This window comes from Nannobrachium achirus (assembly GCF_963921795.1).
Source record: "Nannobrachium achirus genome assembly, chromosome: 19".
In the NCBI taxonomy this organism is placed as follows: Eukaryota; Metazoa; Chordata; class Actinopteri; order Myctophiformes; family Myctophidae; genus Nannobrachium; species Nannobrachium achirus.
This window is the reverse complement of record NC_137826.1, coordinates 24,282,420-24,304,538: the sequence shown is the minus strand read 5'-3', so window position 1 is coordinate 24,304,538 and position 22,119 is coordinate 24,282,420. Positions and strand designations below refer to the sequence as shown.

At 41.7% G+C, this 22,119-nt stretch overlaps 1 protein-coding gene across 1 annotated transcript in view; it reads right to left on the bottom strand.

The window, feature by feature from the left end:
- LOC308305008 (endothelial cell-selective adhesion molecule-like) overlaps nucleotides 1–17,240 on the bottom strand; it is a 70,883-nt gene extending 53,643 nt beyond the window's left edge. The window contains exon 1 of the mRNA XM_080749639.1: nucleotides 16,678–17,240. Within this exon, the coding sequence (XP_080605765.1) occupies nucleotides 16,678–16,741 (64 nt within the window). The 5' untranslated portion in view covers nucleotides 16,742–17,240. The remainder of the gene's footprint in view (nucleotides 1–16,677) is intronic.
- Between the last annotated feature and the right edge of the window lie 4,879 nt (nucleotides 17,241–22,119).

The window sequence follows — 22,119 nt, the reverse complement described above, 5'->3', positions numbered from 1 at the left end:
TTAGTTTTTGGGGCTTTTAGGCCTTTATTGATAGGACAGTAGAGTAGACTGACAGGAAAATGGGCATAGAGATGGGGAGTGACATGCGGCAAGGGTCGTCCGGATCGGGAATCGATCGGGCGATAGCGTCAGGCATCAATGCCTATGTGGCAATGCCTTAGTGTGGCATGCGCCTGGACCAGTAGGCCAGCGGGCACCCATGCCCTTCACCTTTTTAATAGTATTATCAATTAGGGATGCAACTATAATTGATTTCCTCAGTGATTATTTTTTCAATTACTTTTTTTGATTAATCAAAATCGCTGCAAAACCTTTTTAATTGTTTTTTCTTTTATAATTGACTAAATCAATTAGTCTGAAGCAGCCCTCATATACAGTATAACACACCATATGCAAAAAAACATAACATATACATGTATATACAGAATATATATTTCCAATTGATACAATTGATAATTTTTTTATAATCGATTAAAAAGATCAGTTTGATTACTGTTGCACCCCTATTCTGAATTCACCGTCGGATACGGCTACAAATGTCATTTCATTCTGCTGTGCACTAGTTTGAATGACGATAAAGTTAACCTTGAATGCATATTGGAATTGGGATTTCTTGGGAAAACAGAGATAGAGGTCAATTGCCTGCATAATGTAGACTACATTGACTTTGTGCTGGATCTGTATGCATTTCATGCATATTTACCCATAACAACAAAATCAACTGTGCTTTTTCGAGCACGGCAAAAATAAAAAGGGAGAGAGAGAACAGACCGCCTAATTACTCCTAATGTGTAGGTTAATGGGAATGCTCTCACGGTTGGATGGCTGTAGGAAATTGGCAGATGTAATGAGCAGTCACTAATGAATGTTCAAAATGTCAATGATGACACTCGTGTGAAAGCATTCTGTAGTCACTTGGTAAAAATGGCACAAAATGGTTCACCAGAATGGCTCAGCAGAATACTGCATCTCTTGCAAGAAAAAAATCGAATCACTTTGTGTTACAAATTGCAAGCATTTCCATATCCCCCATTCTAAAGTACAGTCAGCAATGAGCTAGACTGCCTCAAATCCAGACTTAATCCTGATAGATCCCGTTTAGCATTCAGTTTAGAAACTTCCACCTCTTCAAAGACGTGTGCTTGGGAGATTAGAGGTACTCTCTCCTCGTGTGCTTGGCTTCAGTGCCTACAGTACATAATGCCGGTGCATTCAGAGAAAGGAGATGAATGAGTAGCTAAATATTTTCTTCTTGACAGAGGAACGCGATGCAAAGGGGGACATTACATTTAAAGGACAACTTTAGTTTTTTACAACAAGGGTTCATATTTTAGATTGTAATTAAAGAATATAAAAGATTAGTGTTAAAATTATTGCATTTACTTTCTATTGTTTTAGAGATTCTTATTTCAGTGGTTGGGGGCATGCGTACAAGTGGCTAAATATGTCATTTTACACAGAATAAGCCCATTCCCAAGCTACAACGCAACCTTTTATGGTTGGATGTGACTTATGGGGGCTAGAAGTGTTACTGTAAATAGCAATAAAGAAACTGCTGGCTTATTGTGTCTAAAAAGACATATTTGGCAATTGTATGCATGCCCCCATGCCCCACATTTTAGCACGGTAAACGCAATAAAACAATAGAACGAAGCAAATGAAAACATTTTAACACTCACCTTGTCTTTTCTCTAATTACAATCTAAATATGAACCCTTGTTGTAAAAAAAAAAGTTGTCCTTTAAGAAGATGCAAGTATTTAAAAAGACACGTAGCTTGAACTCAAACTTAGTACCTGAAGATGTCCGCGGCCATGTTCCTGTCATGTACATAGTGTGTATAAACACATACGCCTTGTAATTGCCTTTACTGCAAGCTGCACAGAGTATTACAATATGCATGCATTAACTCTTTCTGTGCCAAATGCCAAAATGGCTCCAAGGTAGCTGTGCCACGGTTTTGTATGTTTTTCTTTATTGCGCAATCAAAAAAAATGTTTTTTTTTTTATAATTTTTTCCCCCCACAGAAACAGACACAGTTGTTGTGATTCAGTGGCAAAAAGAATTTTGTCAATCAGACAAATGGTTCCAGAGATAGAGCTGTTTGAATGAAAAAAAGTGTCCATCCACTAGAATGAACACACATTTTCTCAATCAGCTAAACGAGGGAGCCAACACACAAACAGAGAAAAGCATCTCTCTGATCCCAGGTCATTTTGACATCTTTAAAAAAAAAAAAAAAAAAAGTGAAAATGTTTTATTTTTTATTTTTTTTATACAAAAGACGTCAAAGACGTCATTGGCACTGAACGCCTTTGCAAAAAAAACGTCATGAGACGTCATTGGCACAGAATGAGTTTTTAACAGTAACACTTAGAGAACAATCTGGACTCATGGACAATATAATGTATGTCTACTCACACAGTTAACAAATTGACTGCATTTATGGTGCCTTTCAATGCATTTTACATTCACAAAGGGCTATTCACACGCACATCGACAGAGGAGGAAACCAAGGTACCAACCTGCTCCACGGGAGCAGCTAGGGGTTCAGTGTCTTGCTCAAGGACACTTCGACACGCAGCCAGAAGACTCTGAGGATCGAACTGGGAACCTTGCGATTCCCAGACAGCCGCTCTACCTCCTGAACCACTGCCACCCTAGTGGTGGACTACTGTGAAAGTCTTGACTTTTAGAGTCATGGGTGGAGAGTCTGTTGACCGCAAGTGAGGATAAGGGTCAAACCAATGAGATAGTCCATGGGCCATACGTGATGTCGGTATCGGAAAGGTGGCAAAGGTTATCATGCATTTTTGAAAAGCTCTATATCTGTAGATTATAATTTGGTATGATAACCCTTTCTGAGACACAGCTAAATTGGTGTTATCAGCCGCTAGAGTTGGTGTCCCATTAACTTTACATCACAGGGGGAAAAAAAGAATCTGCTTACATAAGTAACATATGAGGGGTCAAACTAGGGGGTTTTCATGATTCTGAATCCATTGCAAGCATTTGTTTTGCACAAAAAACATTCCTTGGGCTAAAAAACTGCCCCACAAGACTATGGTTTAGTGATGAAAAGTGATGAGTCATCACTTTTCACACTTTTGTGGGGGCCGTTTTAGCCCAAAGAATGTTTTTTATGCAAAACAGATGTTTGCAATGGATTTAGAATCATGAAAATCCTAGTTTGACCCCTCATATGCTACTTAAAGCAGATTCTTTTTTTGCTTTTTTTTCCCTGTGATGTAAAGTTAATGGGACACCAACTCTAGCGGCTGATAACACCAATTTAGCTGTGTCTCAGAACGGGTTATCATACCAAAATATAATCTACAGATATAGAGCTTTTCAAAAATGCATGATAACCTTTGCCACCTTTCCGATACCGACATCTCGTATGGCCCATGGATGGACTAAGAGAATGAAACAAAAACCATGGGGGTTTCATTTGATTCAGCCCTGGGCTCATGACCCGGGTCCTCAAGCTCATTACCCCACCGGATTGATAAAGATGTCTGTCTGTCTGTCCGTCTGTCTGATGCTCAAGGAGCATATGGTATGTGTGCTGGCTGAGCCACCGTAGGGGAGTGCTTGAGGTGTGAATGTGATCCAGCTCTCCTATATTTGTACAAGCCACTTGTGTGATAGCGGCATAAGATGTTCTCCTGTGTGTCTTGTTGTCAGCTTGATTGCAAATTAATTTAATTTAATTGTAATTAAATTAGGACAGTGTTGACAACCTGCGTAATCTACGTATAGGGAAATGCCATATCAACAGCATATTGAACCATATCCTGTTTCATAGCTTTCGTAGCCAATTGGGGTAGGCTAGATCAGCAAAAAAGAGTAGGTTACGTGTGTGTGTGTGTGTGTGTGTGTGTGTGTGTGTGTGTGTGTGTGTGTGTGTGTGTGTGTGTGTGTGTGTGTGTGTGTGTGTGTGTGTGTGTGTTAGTGTTAGTGACTTTGGTGGAAGCACAGAGCTGGTACACCCCTGAGTGAGTCATTATTGGAGATAATGACATAATTTGAACTCTCTCACTCTCACTCTCTCTCTCTCTCTCTCAAGGCACAGTTGTGTACGACAGAGCCCTCCCTGGATGAGAGCACATAATTACACACCACCACCCAGGGAAGAAAGCAGCATTAGCGAGTTGAGAGTGGAGAGACTGATAGTTGGATGGCTGAAAAGAGAAGACAGTGAACATGCAACACACACCCGTTGGCTGTCTTATAGTGAGAATGCGTTGGAACGTGAGAAGAAAGAAGGGCCAGGGTAGTATACTGTATGTAGTGTTGCCGTGCAGGGTATGCCTTGGTCAACATTTAAAAATAGAAGTAGAGTGTGTTACCACTATCTTCATCAACCTCGGAATAAACCTTACCTTAACTCCAGCTAGTTAGGCTGGGCCAAGCCTGCTTTGAGCAAGTAGAATGATTAAATATTCTAATCAGAATGACAGACAGAAATGTAAAACACCACGAGCACAGTCTAAAAGGATTACACCAAAAAAGTCCTTGCAGTCTTGTTTCCATTAGGGGTCCTAGGTATTCAATTCATCAACATAAAAAGTAGCACCAAAAACATTCAATATCATGTATAAACCCCTATATGTACAAAGCAGGGAAAAATCAAACCCATCAGTTTGAAGTGGAGCGGTGCATTTGAGCAGCTATACCCTGAGTGTGTGTGTGTGTGTGTGTGTGTGTGTGTGTGTGTGTGTGTGTGTGTGTGTGTGTGTGTGTGTGTGTTGGCTGCGTTGCAAGCTTGTAGATCCATCAGCAATTTCCAAAGTGAAGGGGGGGCAGTGTAACATTAGCCATTAGCACCTCAGCAGAAGCCACAGTAGAGAATAGAATTATAATATATCGGCAGAGGCCAGCACAGAGAGACGTCGCACGCCACGCACACACACGCACACACACGCACACACACATTCGGCATCGCAGAGCGCACACAGCGTGGAGCAACAGGCATGCTACATTAGCAAGGCCGATAATGCTCTGTCTGGGCCAGAGCTAGCATGCCTGCTGGTCCACGCTGTGTGCGTTGTGCGATGCCGAATGTGTGTGCACACACACAAACACACACACAGGTATGTAATATATTGACTCACTGAAATGCGCTGATGAGATGTGTGAGCTGCAGCTCAAGGGACAGAAGTAGGAGAATGAGGACCAGGGGGCAGAAAGGCCACAGGATGAAGGAGAAAAATAGAAGACAAGAAGGGAGGGAGGGTAGCAGAGGCGAGAGATGAGAGAGGTTGATATAATAGAAAAAGTCAGTGGCAGAAGAGGAGAGAACGGTGGATAGAATGATGAAGAGACGATAGGGGGGAGGAGGGGTGATTGGGTTGAGATGACAGGTGCCCAATATCCTGACAAAACAAACGCGCGCGCGCGCGCGTACACACACACACGCACGCACGCACGCACGCACGCACGCACGCACGCACGCACGCACGCACGCACGCACGCACGCACGCACGCACGCACGCACGCACACACACACACACACACACACACACACACACACACACACACACACACACACACACACACACACACACACACACACACACACACACACACGCACGCTTTTGAAATTGCATGATGAGTTGAGAGGACATTTTTCATGCTGGCAGACAGCAGGATTTTGAGACTGCAGAGAGCCTGCAGGGAGCTCCAGTCCTTTGAGTATAAATGACACCGGTTACCTACTGTGCTGTAGGTGTCACATAATCACACAGAGGATCACAGGCCTTTATTACTCTGTGAAGGTGACAGGGTGAAATCGGCATTAAATCAATTACTACATCCACAACTCACAATTTCACTTTCGCAATCTAGTACATTGGCTTGATCAACAGTGCCACCATGTATCATGCTGCCAGTTAGCGGCTTTAAAAGAAGAAATGGGGATTCACCCTGGGAGCAAATCACACCCTTGGCTTGAGTATTTAAAAAAAAGTGTTTTTGAATTTGTGTCACTGAGAGAATAAGCATGCATGGTCTATGGTTGTTTGTTGCTTTGTGTTTACATATAATACACACAGAAGAATCCTTGGTATTAACTTATTTATTTGTAACTCTGACAGTGTACAAATGTACACTATGTATTGAGTATGTATGTGGTCAATAGTAATATAGATATTATATAAGATATTATGAGGGATATTAATGTGCTGGCCTGGGCCTCCTGCTGTTCCCCCAACAGAAGTGCTTCATCGCCTGCTCTGCCTCAGTGAGAATGCTGGTCTTCTTCACCTGATCCTCAGTGAGAATGCTTGTGCAACGCTGATGCCCTGAAGGCCTCCGCCTAATAGTGTGAATGTAATGACTTTTTCCACAAGGCTGCCTGCTGCCAGTGGCTCCTCATACTTGATTACTGCATCTGGTGCCATAGCATGCCTTTGTAATTACCGGTATACATACAGTACATATATACTGTACATGTCTAATTATTATAGTATGTGTGCTGGCAGGTCTGTGTGTATGTGTCAAAGGTTTATCAACAACTATAATTTACTTTACCCCTACTGTGTAACTTTCATCTTAGTAGCCTTTTTGCCGACACCTCTCCTATCTCGTTGTTATTACAGCGTTTGTCTACATGGAAGAACTGCCCAAAACGGAATGCTGCAGCGTCCAAGATATTTTGGAATGGAACAAGTTGTCAGAAACAGTATTCATTAAATGTAGAATACATAACGTTGTAACACATTTATGTGGAATGGTTATTGTGAAAAGATATGCCAGTGAAAGATCATATCCACAAGTTTCCAACGTCCCATCGTGCATTACGCAGAAGATGTGTGGCAGTTCCGGTGTCGCAGCCAAGAGTGATCTACAAGCTCACAACGGTTGCATCTGCGACGCAACGTGAGCTTGTATCTCTGCTGCTGTTCTCTGGATGTGTCCCACGCATAATTCTACAGTAAATTCTCGCGGAAACAGGTGGAAACAGGTGGATCAAAATAACTTTTGTTTGATATTCCACTTTCAAAAATATATTTTGGTAATTTGGTCTACTCAGGCTTTTGTGAATACCCTGGAGAGTTTTTAATTTGCTTGATTCAATATTTAGATATTTGATATTAATTTTATCAGACACTCCCCATCCAAGGGTGTGTCCAGGGTGCTAACAAAAGCCTGCGTAGACGATAAAATGACAAAACGTTTTTTTTTTTTTTTTTTTTTGTGATCTACAAGCTCACAACGGCTGCATCTGCGACGCGACGTGAGCTTGTATGTCTGCTGTTAACCGGAAGTGTGGTGCAAAGAATTCTCCAGTAAATTCCCGCGGAAAGAGGTGGATACGGAGAACTTTCAGTTTGCCACTGGCTCTGCCCCTTTCATTGGGTGTACATTAATTGCGACCGTACTGTAGGTCGCAAGTTTACTATGAGAAATGTCACAGCTTGTCCGCGTGTAGATGTGTACACATTTTTACGGCCTATGGGTTTGCCACTCTGACATCATGCTCTGATGTCACTGTGATGTCCGCCACATCATGTATCTCTGAAGGTCACGCCTGACCCTGTGGTTCCCTTGACACATCACTGTGACATCACAGGTGATATCACAGGTGACATCACCTATGTAAAAGTCCATATTTGGGTATTTCCCAGAATCCCTTTTATGCACATATATGAAGCTCCCTGATGTCATCGATATATATCATAGGCATCCATATCTGTGTGGCTGGTTCAGATAGGGATCTCCATGTATAGGCATAAAAGATATTGTATGTTGTGATGTCATGGGAACCACTCTAACATAATCCCTTTTATGCCCATATATGGAGATCCCTGATGTCATCAATATTAAGCCCATATCTAACAGGACTTCATATGGGAATGCCCATATATGGAGGAAGATAGCCCATATCTGTGTGGCTGGTTCAGACAGGGATCTATGGGCATAAAAGGGATGTACTATATAGTACAGTACATGGATCTCCATAAATGGGTAACTGGTCTGATATACATCACTGGCCAGATGGCCAAGAATTGGCGTGACCTCGCCCTTTAGGGCGAGCTCACATGTCGCCCTGAGGCGTCTTACTAGTAGCAAGCCTTTTTACTCCATAGGCTATATAATGTACTATGTACTTTGGAGTTTCAATCGCCAAAATATGAAATTGTTTGGATACATTATAATCACTGATTTAAATATATGACATACCCTGCCCGACTGACTGTGTTCAAATTATAACTGTTTAATGAAGTTACAAGATATTTTAACTCTTTGAGTGCCCCCTTTTTCACCACTAGAGGGCCCCAATGACCAGAGAATTCTACTTAGACAGTGCTGGTATATGCACAAGCCCTGCAGCCATGACATGCCTGAACACTTTCCTTTGTGCATGTACAGGAAGAGGATGAAGTTAGCTTGAAGTTAGCTATTGGCTACCAAGCATTTTAGAAGATCTATTTTCTGCAATTTAGCCACGATTAAACCTTGCACACCTCATGCATGGGAAAAAAACAGAGAAGAATGAGCTCTAAAAAATCCAATGCAATCCTGGATTGCATTGGAGTGGATTTGTGCAGTTTGTTCACAGCTTTCAAACAAAAAAATCCGATTGGAAATCCGTTCAGGCATTCTTGAGATAATAGCCATTATGTTTTACATGTTATGTAAACAAAAATGGCTGCCCTGTATGTTAGATGGGGTTGTATGGGGGTGGAACATGCAAAATCACGATTGAAATCATGTTCACCAGATTTGATGGGGTCCAAAAAAAAAAATTCAAAAAAAATAAAAATAAAAAAAAATAAAATATATATATATATTTTTTTTAAAGCCGAACTAGTTCGGGATCGGCACTCTGCGATACGCTAATAAAGCCGAACTAGTTCGGGATTGGCACTCAATGAGTTAAAGTAGCTTATAGGGCTACAGAAATACAGACCAGCATTAAACATGAGATCACCTGAGCTACAGTACCCAAACACATTAAGTAGAGGATCAGAATTTTGTCTGCACCACTGGATTCTTAAGTGCATCACCGGCTGCCCCCACCCAAGTACATCCGGTTATAAGAATGATTTAACACAGATCCATCTTGTCTAAGCCCATGCCCTCAATTCCCGTCTGTCCGCTTTATTTATTTTCATTTTTTATTACTGAGGACAGGCCAGGGGGATAGTTGTTGTGGCTGTTGCTAGATTCTGCCAGGAAAATCTGTCAGTAGCCAGCTGCTGCAACTCGTAACCACAGCACCATTGAAACTGCATCAGTGCTAACATAATTTCTTTGTGCTTGCTTGAATGGTGTTCGCATAATCCCACAGCCATACCATAGCCATAGCCACGGCCATAACTGTTGCTCTTCTAGGTAGCGTGAGCTAAGCAACCTATCAGCGACTACGCTGCCTGCCTGAAGGGAGATAGCCAGAGAGGTTTTGACATCAGCACCCTGCCAGAGCGTATGAGTTTGAGAGAAGCAGGAGAATAGCAAGCAAAGCAGCCAGACTGCCCCTAGTGCCACCCGATAAGCCTCTGGTGGATCCCTTGGATGTAAATAGTCATTAGCCAGCACATTGTCAACAGCTGACTATACAGGCTTCACAGGGAACCTGAAATTAGATTTGGGAGCCTGATGTGGTACTCTTGCATTTCATATGCATTTCTGCAGGCCATGCCATATTGTGATTTGGGACTTCCCCTTAAAAAAACACAATAATGTTTTTTATATATATGGTGTGTATTATTGTTATTTGGTTCCTCCGGAAAGTGAATGTTAAATTCGTATTCATTTGTTTTCTTACCTGCCTGGTATAATTTTACTTTGTAGCACTAAACTGCTCAGATCTTGCACTTTATGTCGCTCTGGATAAGAGTGTCTGCTAAATGCTTAAATTGTAATTGCCTTGTTGAGAGATAAATGATTGTTGATCGTAAAATGCCAGAGGCAAACACCAGCTGGGCATAATTGTTTATATAGTCCTTCTGTAGAACAATACCCAAAGCCTCATGATTTATGGTCCAAGAGATTTCCATCATAACTTTTAGGCATCGTATGGGCATCAATCACTCACTGGAGGAGATATATGAAGGCCTGTGTACTGTACATCAGTTCTGGTCTGATAAAGTGCGGAGGCTGGCACTGCCTGCTTCCAAACATGGAGAGAGAGAGAGACAGAGAGAGAGAGAGACAGAGAGAGAGAGAGAGAGAGAAAGAGAGAGCAGAGGAAAGGGAAAGGGAAAAGGGAAAATAGAAGCAGAAAACAGAGATAAAGATAGAATTAGTCATGAAGAATAGAAGAGAAAGATGTAGTACTGTAAGTAAGAGGAGAGAGAGACCCAGGGCAGGGCCTGTGCCTTTAAGAAAGTCCATAGGCCAGGACCAAGTGTTGGGAAAGTCGCCCAGTGCCTTTCTCATGACCTCTATCCTGTGAGAGGAGGCCTGTTCTGTCAGGGACCAAGGATGGGGATAGGAGAGGACGTCACAGGACGTCCCAACACAGCCACAAGTCCAATTATGGCATGTCACATCTGCAGGGCCACAGTAGCTGCTGGTCCCAAAGTCTAAGAGTCTATGTAGTCAATAATATTATTATTATTGCTCTTATTTTCATTATAAGTGCAATTTGATAAAGCTGTCGACCAAGATTGAAAGTATCGCTAAATGAAGAAACCCACCCCTCTGGTTATTTTACAATCCCATAAACCAACATTAATAGGAACCCAGCACCATTTGTTTTAGTAGTCAGATGTATCCATTCCAAGTCCCCTCTCCCCTTACCTGTCAGCATGAGGCTGAGCCTATTCTAATCTCCCTACAGCTTCTATCATGGCTTGATGTCCTCGGCCTTGTACAGAATGCCGGTGGGTATAAATACATGGGATTACAAGAAGCGGTGGCACACTTGTCGGGACCGCCGATTGGATAGAATACTGCCTTGCCAGGGGGTCAAAATCAAGCTGCTATATTTCTAAGTCATTACATGTTTACCGATAAATCCTCAAATCTTCGGCCTCAAATCACACCGCACAAGTTTCTGGGGACCGCAGACTTTGAAACTTGCTTGTAATCCTGGCTCAAAGCAGAAAGGAGCTTTGATTCACGTCCAGAGAGTATTATTATTATAAGAAATAGGCAATCGGAGATAAGGCCAGGATTGTTCTAAGTAAGAAAACTTGCATTCCAGGGCCATCAGGGGTGTCGCACCAAATTCTGGGCCCCGGGTACAAGGATTCACTGCGGGGCCCCTGTGCTTTAACTATTGAAAAATAGCAGATATACAAGCTCACAGCGCGGCACCGAGTGCCGTGCTGCGAGCTTGTAGATCTGCTATTTTTTGAAAAATCATGAAAATCTTTGAATATTTCAAATCCTTCTAAGGTATTTTGAAAAAATCTATGTTTCGATGTCAGTGGAGCTCAAACCTTTTCATGTGAAGGACCTCCAAAATTATATGTATTTGGCCACAGACCCTCATCTCAAAATATTTAGTTCCAGGGACCCCCCAGAAGCAAAATTTGAGTTACAAATGTATTCAAAGATTTGCACACATTTTCACGACTTTTCAAAAATAGCAGATCTACAAGCTCGCAGCGCGGCACTCGGTGCCGCGCTGTGAGCTTGTATATCTGCTATTTTTCAATAGCTAAAGTATAAAATAATTAAGGCCCCTCCACCACCTTGGGCCCTAGTAACTCAGTCCCACTTTCCTACCCCTTGTGAGTGACGCCCCTGAGGGCCATTCCCTCAGCAGTCTTTGGGGATATGGGGTATATTTTGGGATCTAATGTTGACAGGGGGAACAATAGGGAGCACAAACAGGAAACAAACAAGAATTGCCGTATCGTCACATACACGTACGTACAGTATACACACAGCACATTACATCAACTTGCGAGACATGATTTTTATAGGGGAGACCACTCTGCCCTGACCCGTCTCATCTTAAAATAATATTATGCAGCTAAAAATAAGGCCTGCAACCCTCTCTCTCTCTCGCTGTCCTAAATCACTGGGAATTCCACATAGAAAATCAATGGTGGCAGCAGAGCTAAGCCCCTCCTTCATATACCAAAGAAGTCTTTGAGGCTTGGATGATGTGACCTTGTTAAATAAGTAAAGTCCATTGTGGGGCCCATCTGGAAAACCAAAGATGTTCTTATGCCAGATGGTGTGTCCAGAATAGAAGAGTAATTGTATGATGTGCAATTGAAAGATGAAAGAAGGATACCCCACTGCTATGAATAACTGGCTTTGATAAGGGACCTGTGGCTTCAAGCTTATCAGGTATGCACAATTGTACATACATTATAGATACACACACACACACACACACACACACACACACACACACACACACACACACGTGCGCGCACGTGTGCGCCTGTGTGTGTGTATATATGTATGCAGAACATCATCTCTTGTGATCACATTTCCTGGAGCTCTACAGAAGCGAAACCTACAAGGACATTTTTTATTTTTATAGCACTCACAGCAACATACTCTCATACATTGGTTAATCATGTCAACTGGTTAAAGCACAGCGGGGGGCGGCATCAGTAATGACTTCCACAAAGAAGAAGGGGGAAAACAAAGTTTCCATGGATTCAAGTTCATTTAGTCTGGTTAGTTAGAAGACAGTCCATAATTATGTGCTGCTTAGCATACTGAGCCGTGCCTAATGTAATCAAATGAAATTAAGATAAGACTTTGCTTAGGCAGGCTTAATGGATTTACCTCATTGAGCAGGACTGTGTGAACTGCTGTACCGTATGCTGCAGGCAGCGTAGAGCCAACAGATATAACTGATACAAGTGATGTATAGCAATACCGGAGAGCGCTGAAATTCAATCCCAAATTTAAAGTCCTGACACAACCAATATACTGTAGTACATCATGCTGCCATGAATCACAACCAAGGTCGCTGATGTGCAACTATTGGGCCATGAGCCACAGTACCTCTATCCCCAATATCCTCCATGGAGTGCGCACAGCTGAATCCTCAGTGTTCATATAACCCTAAGGGGCCCTGTTTAGACGATCTATAGCAGGGGTCTTCAACAGGGGGTCCGGGACCCCTAGGGAAGCCCCTAGAAAGGTCAAGTTTATTAAGTATTGATTGTTCAAGTGGTTAAATATCTGGAAACACAAATTTACATGAACCCAAAATACACTGATTGTGCTGTCAAACAATGAAACTATATGGTATCTATGAACCCATAGATACCATATAGTTTCATTGTTTGACATGTGGGGGTCCCTGCTTCATCTCTCACTCAACTAAGGGGTCCTTGGCTTTAAAACATTGAAGACCCCTGATCTATGGCACACGTCGCACTACGCAAGGTGCAAGTTGCGGCAGGGCCGTGTCCATGCCAATTTGACTAGTTAGACAGTAGACACCACGTTATCTGGGCTCCAACACCAGTGCAGGGCGCTAATGGGTTTAGGCCTCTGAATTAGTCATGGTTATGTGTTTTGTATTTTATATTAATTGAACTAATAAATCAATGTGGAGCTTCTCAGAAATGTCATCTTTATACTATGATGACATTATGAAAAAGGGAAAAAAAAGGATGTAAAAAATGAATGTAATCATGTAAATCCATAAATGGAATAAATAAAGATAAAATGAAGAGATCAGGGGCGTCAATTGGGTATACGCAGCTGCCATACCCTGGGTCCAGGGGGGAAAATAAAAGTTACTTTTAAATATAAATCCACGAATGTCTCTTTGTCTATCTGTGCTGGTTATTATATTGTTAAATTACAGTAAAATAACTACAAATGCAAAATCTAACAAAATAGATATAATATCTAATATCTCCTCATGTCCAAGGGACATCTGAGTTAACTTCACATATCAACTTATTAATGATATGCTCACTTTCAGTTAGGTTGTTTTTAAACCACTTATTAAAACGTGATGGTAGGCTGCTCACTCCATGCGCCAGGAGCCCGGAAGACGGTGACCAGTTAACATGATGAGCATTGCATTGTTATAGCAAGGAAACTGCGCCGGAAGACAAACAGACCACACCTGATTTTTAAGACCAACATGGGCGATAAACAGGCACAAGGTCATTTGGTATTTAGACGGTTGGAAGATAGCAATGACAATTGCGCTGCCCATTAGGGCCGCTTTGTACCGTGTGGAGGGTAGGGCCCATGAGTGTAAAGATGTACAGTCCATTTGGGTACATTCCTTGTGAGTGAGCTAAGTCGGATTTTAAATTACCTACTGACTTTGACTTTGACCTCTCTAAACATAATGTACTATTACATATTGTCACACAATTATCAAAAGGATAAAACGCAAGAAAGCAGCTGCTTATTTCCATTGTGGTCCTTTCACATGTACTGTATGTGTAAAATATGGTTTAAAATAATGTGTAAAATAAGTTTAACCTTTGCATGTAAGTCAAAACACCCATTGAACTACAGGATTCAGGTTAAAATCGGCAAAGTTGCCCTTCAATAATTTCAGCAAATTATATATCAATTTGAATGAGAAGCCAGACATACCAAAGGTGACTCTCAGTTATTGACTCTTGCCACTAAATCAGGTAGGAAATCATATTTTGATTGCAGGTCATGGGTCGACTTTATGAATGAGATTCATAGCAATGCTCAAATGCTTGTGTACACACACCTCTCACTGTCCCCTACCTCGGCACACACATAGGGCTGATTCATATATTCCACTTTTAGAGACGAATTTATTTCTGTTCGGCTCTGTCCAACTACAATATGACGTCATTCAGAGGTTCAGGGGGGCGGGTACAGTCATTAAATCGGCTGTTCGGTCGGTGCTACCGATATTTTATGACTCCCCGAACTGAACCGAAATAAATTCTTCTCTAAAAGTGGCGTATGCATCGGCCCATACACGCACACATGCATGGTCACACGCACGCACGCACACACTTAACATCTTTATTTGCGTTCACATAACAAGAAATTATTGAACACAAACAGTTGTAGATGCACAAACCAACTCAACAATAAGTGTTTCAGGATACAGATCACGGATACAGGAAGCATCATCTCCTCATGTGGCGACGGCCAATTATCACAGACACTGAACAGAATTTAGCCAATGCCTTAGCTCTTGGCTTGGGCTTTCCTGAAATCTGCAGGCCTCTCACAACTAATTTATGGACATTGCAGAGGCTTCCAAACACAAGCAGCAATTTTGTAACCAAGCTGTATAACAGTAATAGAATCCTTAATAATAATTATAATAAATACTTATAAAATGGTCACACACACACACACACACACACACACACACACACACACACACACACACACACACACACACACACCTTTCAAGATTAACCGCACAACCTAGTTTTTCATTACTCAGAATTTTGATTAAGAAACCATAGCAACATAAATGTGGTATTGTCTTGTTCATAGGAAGACAGTTGCTCACTTCCTGCTCTACACAACACGGACACTCAAGCAATGCCCAGCTTTCCTGTTAGCCCCGACTGCTATTCAAGACCATTTCCTCTTTTCTTTTTGACCATTCAGATTTCAGGACACACCTGCAGTAGACTGGTGGTGAGTCAAAAGCTGCTGGGGTGAAGGTCAGCTACTGTTCTATATAGCATTGTAATAATGAATTGTGGCCTGTAGTAATACTGTATAAATAGACCCCTGATGACCACAGTCAAGCATGGAATGATTCATAAGAATGAGTCCTTGGTAATGGTAAAGTAGGAGTACTTTTTTCGAGCAACACCACACCCTTTAAGTGAAGTGAACAAGGCTAAAATGACCTGTGTCAGCATGAAACTGTTTTGACAACAGACCTGAAAAGCATAGACTCCCATGGGCTTAGGGCAAATAAAGGTAACATAAGAAGTTCCCACTTGATTTCATTATTATTTTCACTTGACAGTGAGAATATTCCTTGACTTATAAGATCTATACCCCAGGGAAATCTAAAATGTATGACTAGCCACATGCATCAAAATCTCCTCACTGCCAGAGAAGAGTTATAACCATGTCAGTATTCAGAATTCTTGACAACATCATCTTACAATCAAGCCTGGGCTTGAATGCAAAAAAATCAATTGTCTGAGAAATGAAATGGATCAATTTTGCTTGTGAAGTGTGTCATGACCAATATACTGTAGACATACATACCTTCCAAAAGAAGGCTGTGAAAACATAACTACATAGCCTACAGGTACCTTTAAATTGCTGTCATGATGACCAATCTGGTGTGAAATAAGGCAGCATTCACAAGTTAAGAATATTAATACCCTTCAGTCTAGGCTACATAGTCTTAACAAAACAATATGAAATAGCCTAACAATACATTCTTGGCTTATTTCTAAGATAGATAGCATAACTGTGCTGAACTAGGGAATATTCTTCCTTGGAATCACTTGTTTCAGATCCTAGTGGAAAAACAAACAGGTGTTCTGACGTCCACTGGCATATAAACCAATCAATCAACACAAATAATTTATTTCACCCTTTGAGCTGCAGTGCACTGCAGTGCACAGTGGAGTCATGTCTCCACATTGTTAGAGCGCTTGTTGTGTGCAGTTAGATTTTCTGTGTGAGAATTTACAGAACAAACTAAAACAGAATCGAACAAAAGCAATATTTGAATGATAGGAGTAGGACCTAGACTATTTACAAAGACAAGAAAAAGAAAAGAAAATACATTAAATGCTGGTTACTGACCTGACAACCCCCAAAGGAAGGCAAATGACAGAAAAATAAGTTTCCTCGAAGTATGGACCGTCATAGTTCAGTGTCACACGGTAGCCGCTTCCACTTGCAGTGCAGCTCTTCTCCGTTATATAGCCACACTACAGAGTGCGCAAGTTCGCCTCGGGCACGGCGCTTTGAAGTCCTTCAAGTGGTTTCCTTGAATGTCCACAGCAGAGTTCACAGATACGGTAAGCTACTCTAGAGGTGGGTACGGTACGGGACACTTCCAATTATGAGGAAACACAGTCGCCTGTTCCCTTCAGTGAGAAATGCACTCAGTTAGTAGCCTACTGTAGTAGCCTAGAAGGCATCGCGATTCGTGGTAAACGTCAGCAGCAGGTGAGGTTTTGGCTTTCGCGTAATAAAGGCAAGACGTACAGACACACTGCGAGAGGCGAGCGCGTGTGAACAGTGAACACCTCACACTAATTCGTCCTCCCCGACTGTCCTGTTTAGACCTGCATTCATCGTGACTGAAGCGACGACAACAGAATAACTTGTCATATCCCACGTCCTTTTCTAGAGCGACAATGTAGGCTACTGTGTGTGAGTGTTTGCGTGCGGTGCGTGCGTGCGAGATAGAGAGATATGAGCGCTAAAGAGTGAGTGAGAATCAGTGAAAGAGAGCGAAAGCAGCAGCGCCTCATTAACAACACCTGTTTGCTACTTTGCTTATTGCCATACGCAACCTCGCGTGCACCTGCTGCAAGTCAATAGCCGATTTCATACACAAATGCGTGACTCTTTCTAAAAAAAATGTTTAAGGTTCCAACCAACGTCCAAGTTATATTTAATGTAAGACATCATGCTTTGCCCAATTAATGCCTAATTTCAAACATTGGCTCAATTTCTTCAACAAGGCAAGTGGCTTAAAGTTAAACAGCCTTGCCTTTCCCTCCAATTACTTAAACAATGTCCCTGCTCTATCATGTGTCTGATACACGGTTGAAAGCACATAAATAGGCTCCTCAAGCTTGTCATGAGCTCCAGGGAGGGAGGGCTTGCCCCCTGCCGCAAATATTACTGAACTGAACCGGCGTCACCCAGACCAGAGGTGAACACACCTTTCCATTTCATTTTCCTATATGCTGTTAGGCTGCCCAGTTGCCTCAGCAACAGAGGCTACAGAGCAGAGGTGAAGCTAACACAGGGGGAATGTTCAATTATGTGAGGTGAACAAGGGTTATTATTGTGATTAGATCCAAGGAAACAGGGTCACATAGTTATGGGTCAGATTTTGCTGTGTTACTGCAAATTGCATCTGGGCTGCAGGCTGTAATTTACTGCATTCAGTGCACTTCTGTTGTTTCTGTCTTATTTAGCCCCAGGGTAAATATGCTGAGCAAAGTATTGTATTATGGAATATCATTTCAAGGGTTAGGGATCGGGTTACTTTTGTGCAATTAAGTTTGTAGCAGATCCCACAAAACCTATGATAATAAACACTTTATAACAAGGGCGATCATGTTCTAATCCAGTGGTTCTCAACCTTTTCAGGCTGTGACCCCCAAAATAATCATATTTTAACTGGTGACCCCCCCACATGCTGCAAGCACTAAGAGTTGAGGCATTATATTTTGTATATCTTGGTCCTATTGTGAAAATAGCAGATAATGCGAGGCGTGAGCATGTAGATCTGCTATTTTCACAATTTCTGCCTGTAATATTTGACAGTTTGACCAATGTTTAGTTTGTCATTTTAGAGGTATTAAAAGGTCTCCTTTAATTATCACTTTAGAAATGTGCAGATACCCTCTGTACACATTAAGCTAATCATCTGGGGACCCCCCAAAATAATTTGGGGACCCCCCCTGGGGGTCTTGACCCACAGGTTGAGAACCACTGTTCTAATCTATAGTATACACTTGTTCCAAGGACTATGGTACACAAGACTCAGTAGGAGCCTAGAAGGTGTAAAACCACAGGAAGTAATGAGCTGGCAGTTGACAGTTACACTTTAATATTTCATCCTGAAATCAACACTGGTGGAGTATAGTATGAGTGCTGATGTGCCAACAGGCTTACTTATGAAAATTGAGTTATGGCTGGACAGTGAGTCAAACAGTACACAGTAAAATTCAGATTGTCAACATTAAGTTGTACATGTGACGTGTACCCTTTTGGGTCAAAGAACACTCAGATTCTACAGTGTAAGTAAAATGTAAAAGACATTCCATAATGAAACTGTAATTAATTATCCCCTCTAGGATGCCAGAGCAGGGTGCGAAGATTATGTTTTTGCCCGTCTGTATGTGTTTGTCTGTGTGTGTCCGTCCATGTAAAGCTAATTTGGAAACCGCCTGAGTGATCAGCGTCATCTCAAGGCACACTCAGTAGGCCAAGTGACAGCCCAATTTGGTGGTGCTATGACCTCATGGTGGTGCTATACAGGCTGCTTTGTGTTTTGGACTATAACTCTTGATTCATAGGTTGTACAATTACAAATAAATTGTATCATGACGCAACTCCCCATACAGTATAGGCCATGGCCATTTCTTCTTAAACTAGATTACACATTTTGCCCAAAGGTCATGCATATTGGTCAACATTATCACTTGAGTAATGTGTACATTCATATTTTCCATAATCCATTTCGAGTGGCTATGATTGCCTTACAAAGTTTGCGAAATGTGCCCATTAAAAAAAAGCAAGCCAAGCATTAATGTCACCCAAAGCCAAAAGCGTTTTCACTTATAGCCATAGAGAGTGCCACAAATATGACAATACTCATAAAAAACTATAGGCCTATATATTACAAAAACTACTTCAAATCAACCCCAAATTGGAATCGCATGTTAACAGGTTTCATTTCTGCCCATAGGAGGCACCATTAACGTGAAAGGTTGCACCATCTGTCGTACACATTCTATTTCCCCCGCAGCTTGATGCTCATGTCCTGCCGGCTGCACTAGGCGACTCACACAGCTCTGGGTAGGCGGGCCACTCAGCCTATAGTGGAGATGTGCGCTCCTTTTGAGTTAATTTGCTTGATCTGATAAATTATTCTGATCCTCACCCACATAACAATTTAAGTGTGTTTATATTATGTTCAAGATGCAAAGCAGTGAAAATACATCCAAACAATGATTACTGAATAGATAAGACTAGTTCAAGCATGTATCTTCATGGAAACATTTAACTGATAAAAAGAGAGAGATGCAACTTACATCCCTCTTACATTTTTATAGTATTGCTGTATTGCAAGTGCTGCCTTATAGATAAGACTTAAATACCTTGTCCACAGAGCTATTTAAACCCAGATGACACTTTGATCAATGTATTGTTTTATCCTATTTCAGCTGATGTCTTAGGTAGCACTATCACCTTGGGTAGCACCATCACCTTAAAAATGGCTTGTCATTTCACAGTAAACCCTATGAGGAATTACCTAAATGCAACCGCATAGCAGCGGCTTTTAGTAGGCCCTGAACAGAGTGTCTTATCTGGCATAATGGAGCACTTATGAAAGTTGAAAATAGTTGATTAATGTGACTATGACATGGAATGCTTTTAATCACGACTGTACACAACTGCAGAGATGTCCGTCCGGCTGATGGTCTTGCTATGCTCCCTATCAGCCACTGAGGCACCCAGCCACACTGGGCTGTGACCAGCATCCTTTCTCCAACAGTATACAAACTGTATATCAAACATGTTACCTAATTACATCGTATATATTCGCTATATTCATCATGGAGATGTATTTTCTTACAGGCAGGCCTATTAATACACCTTAATTAATAAGCGAGTTGTGGTCCAGCAGTGTGAGCTCCAGGTACTCAAAGCAGCAGCTGTTTCACAGCAGCAGAATTGACAGGCAGGGGAGGAGAAACACAGACCTCTGTGCTTTGTCTCTTGCAACTTGTCTCAAAAAGATTGATACGTTTTAGGCGACAGATATGCCATACCAACTACACCTACTAGTTTAAAACGTTGTTATTAATGTGAGTTACATTCCATATGTAGTGATTTGCACCAAGCTGGAATTGAACCCTGCTCTCCCAGGGTACGGGCAGACAGTACGAGACAAGCTAACCCGGAAGGGGCGTTAGGACGACCGATAGGCAATAACCAATGGGACAAGCCTAAAAGGCTGAAGAATGGCACTTTGTGTCAATATTAAGTCCATATATGGGCATTCCCAGATGATGCAACCACACTAATACAATCCCTTTTTATACCCATATATGGAGATCCCTGATGTCATCAATATTAAGCCCATATCTGGGAATGCTTATATATCAACCAGGTCTCTGCATTTTCTTGGTCAAAGTTGATCCATGCGGATGCATGCATGCACCCATGTGCACGACCTCACCCATTAGGACAAGGTCGCTTCTCGCCCTTAGGGTGTCTTACTGGTTATTGTTATTATTATCATCAAACTTAAATTATTGCGTCATGGTGGCAGAAGTAAAGTTCATACCCACCATCTTTACATAGCTTGGCTGGGCACTCCAAAGAGCACAATTGTCTGTTTAATTTGAATATGCTACCTGCCCTGGTGCTGACCTGCTGGTACTGTATCATGTTCATATCAGGTGACATGTGTGAACATACACAATTCAAGTTCTCATATGGAAGTACATGTATCAGCTAATTCACCCCTCCGATGTTTGACTGAGTGAATATAATTTCTCTCACAGCGATGCAAAACAGTTCACTTATGGTAATGTCATACTGATAATGTGGTGAGAAATGAGCTAACCATTGACTGGTGGCCTCATCTCCAAGCGCAACTAATTGCTTCTTGCCGTGAAGGGTCAATGGTCTCAAGAGGCAAGACAGAAGTACTCCAACCAAAGTATATGAGTTTGACCTGTAAATCTGTCTGTGTCCTCTGTTGTGTTGGACTATCACACACATGCATAACACAGCCCTTGATATAGTGGGAAAAAAGTTAATTGAACTCTGAGAGTGTGTATAAATGTAACTAAATGGACCCCTGTAAAGATTAGATTTGTTCACTCCGAGTTACAAATGCATAACTGAGGATTTCACGGTAGTTGAAAATATAGCTTGTGCAAGGTAAACTAAAAACAATTGGATCAATCAAGTATAAGACAGTGTGGTACTATTACATTAATTAATAAGTGAAAGGTTCAATATGAATTCTCAATTGCCAGTGTTATATTCAAACACACTTTTTATACTCTTTTGTTGTCCAAAGTACCAAGGTTAACAGGAGGTAGTTTAAGTCATTTGCTGATTTGCATATAAAGTCACTGCAAACTTAATATTGCATAGTATCTCCACCTCTTCCACACTGTCTTTTACAATAAGAATGTTTTAAAATGTGACAAAGCTGACAAGATTTCCTCCTTAAACTGGGATGGAGACTTACAACAGTGCATCTGGATTTTCATGAATTGCTATCTATTGCCATCTCCAGGCCAAACTGGTACATGACAT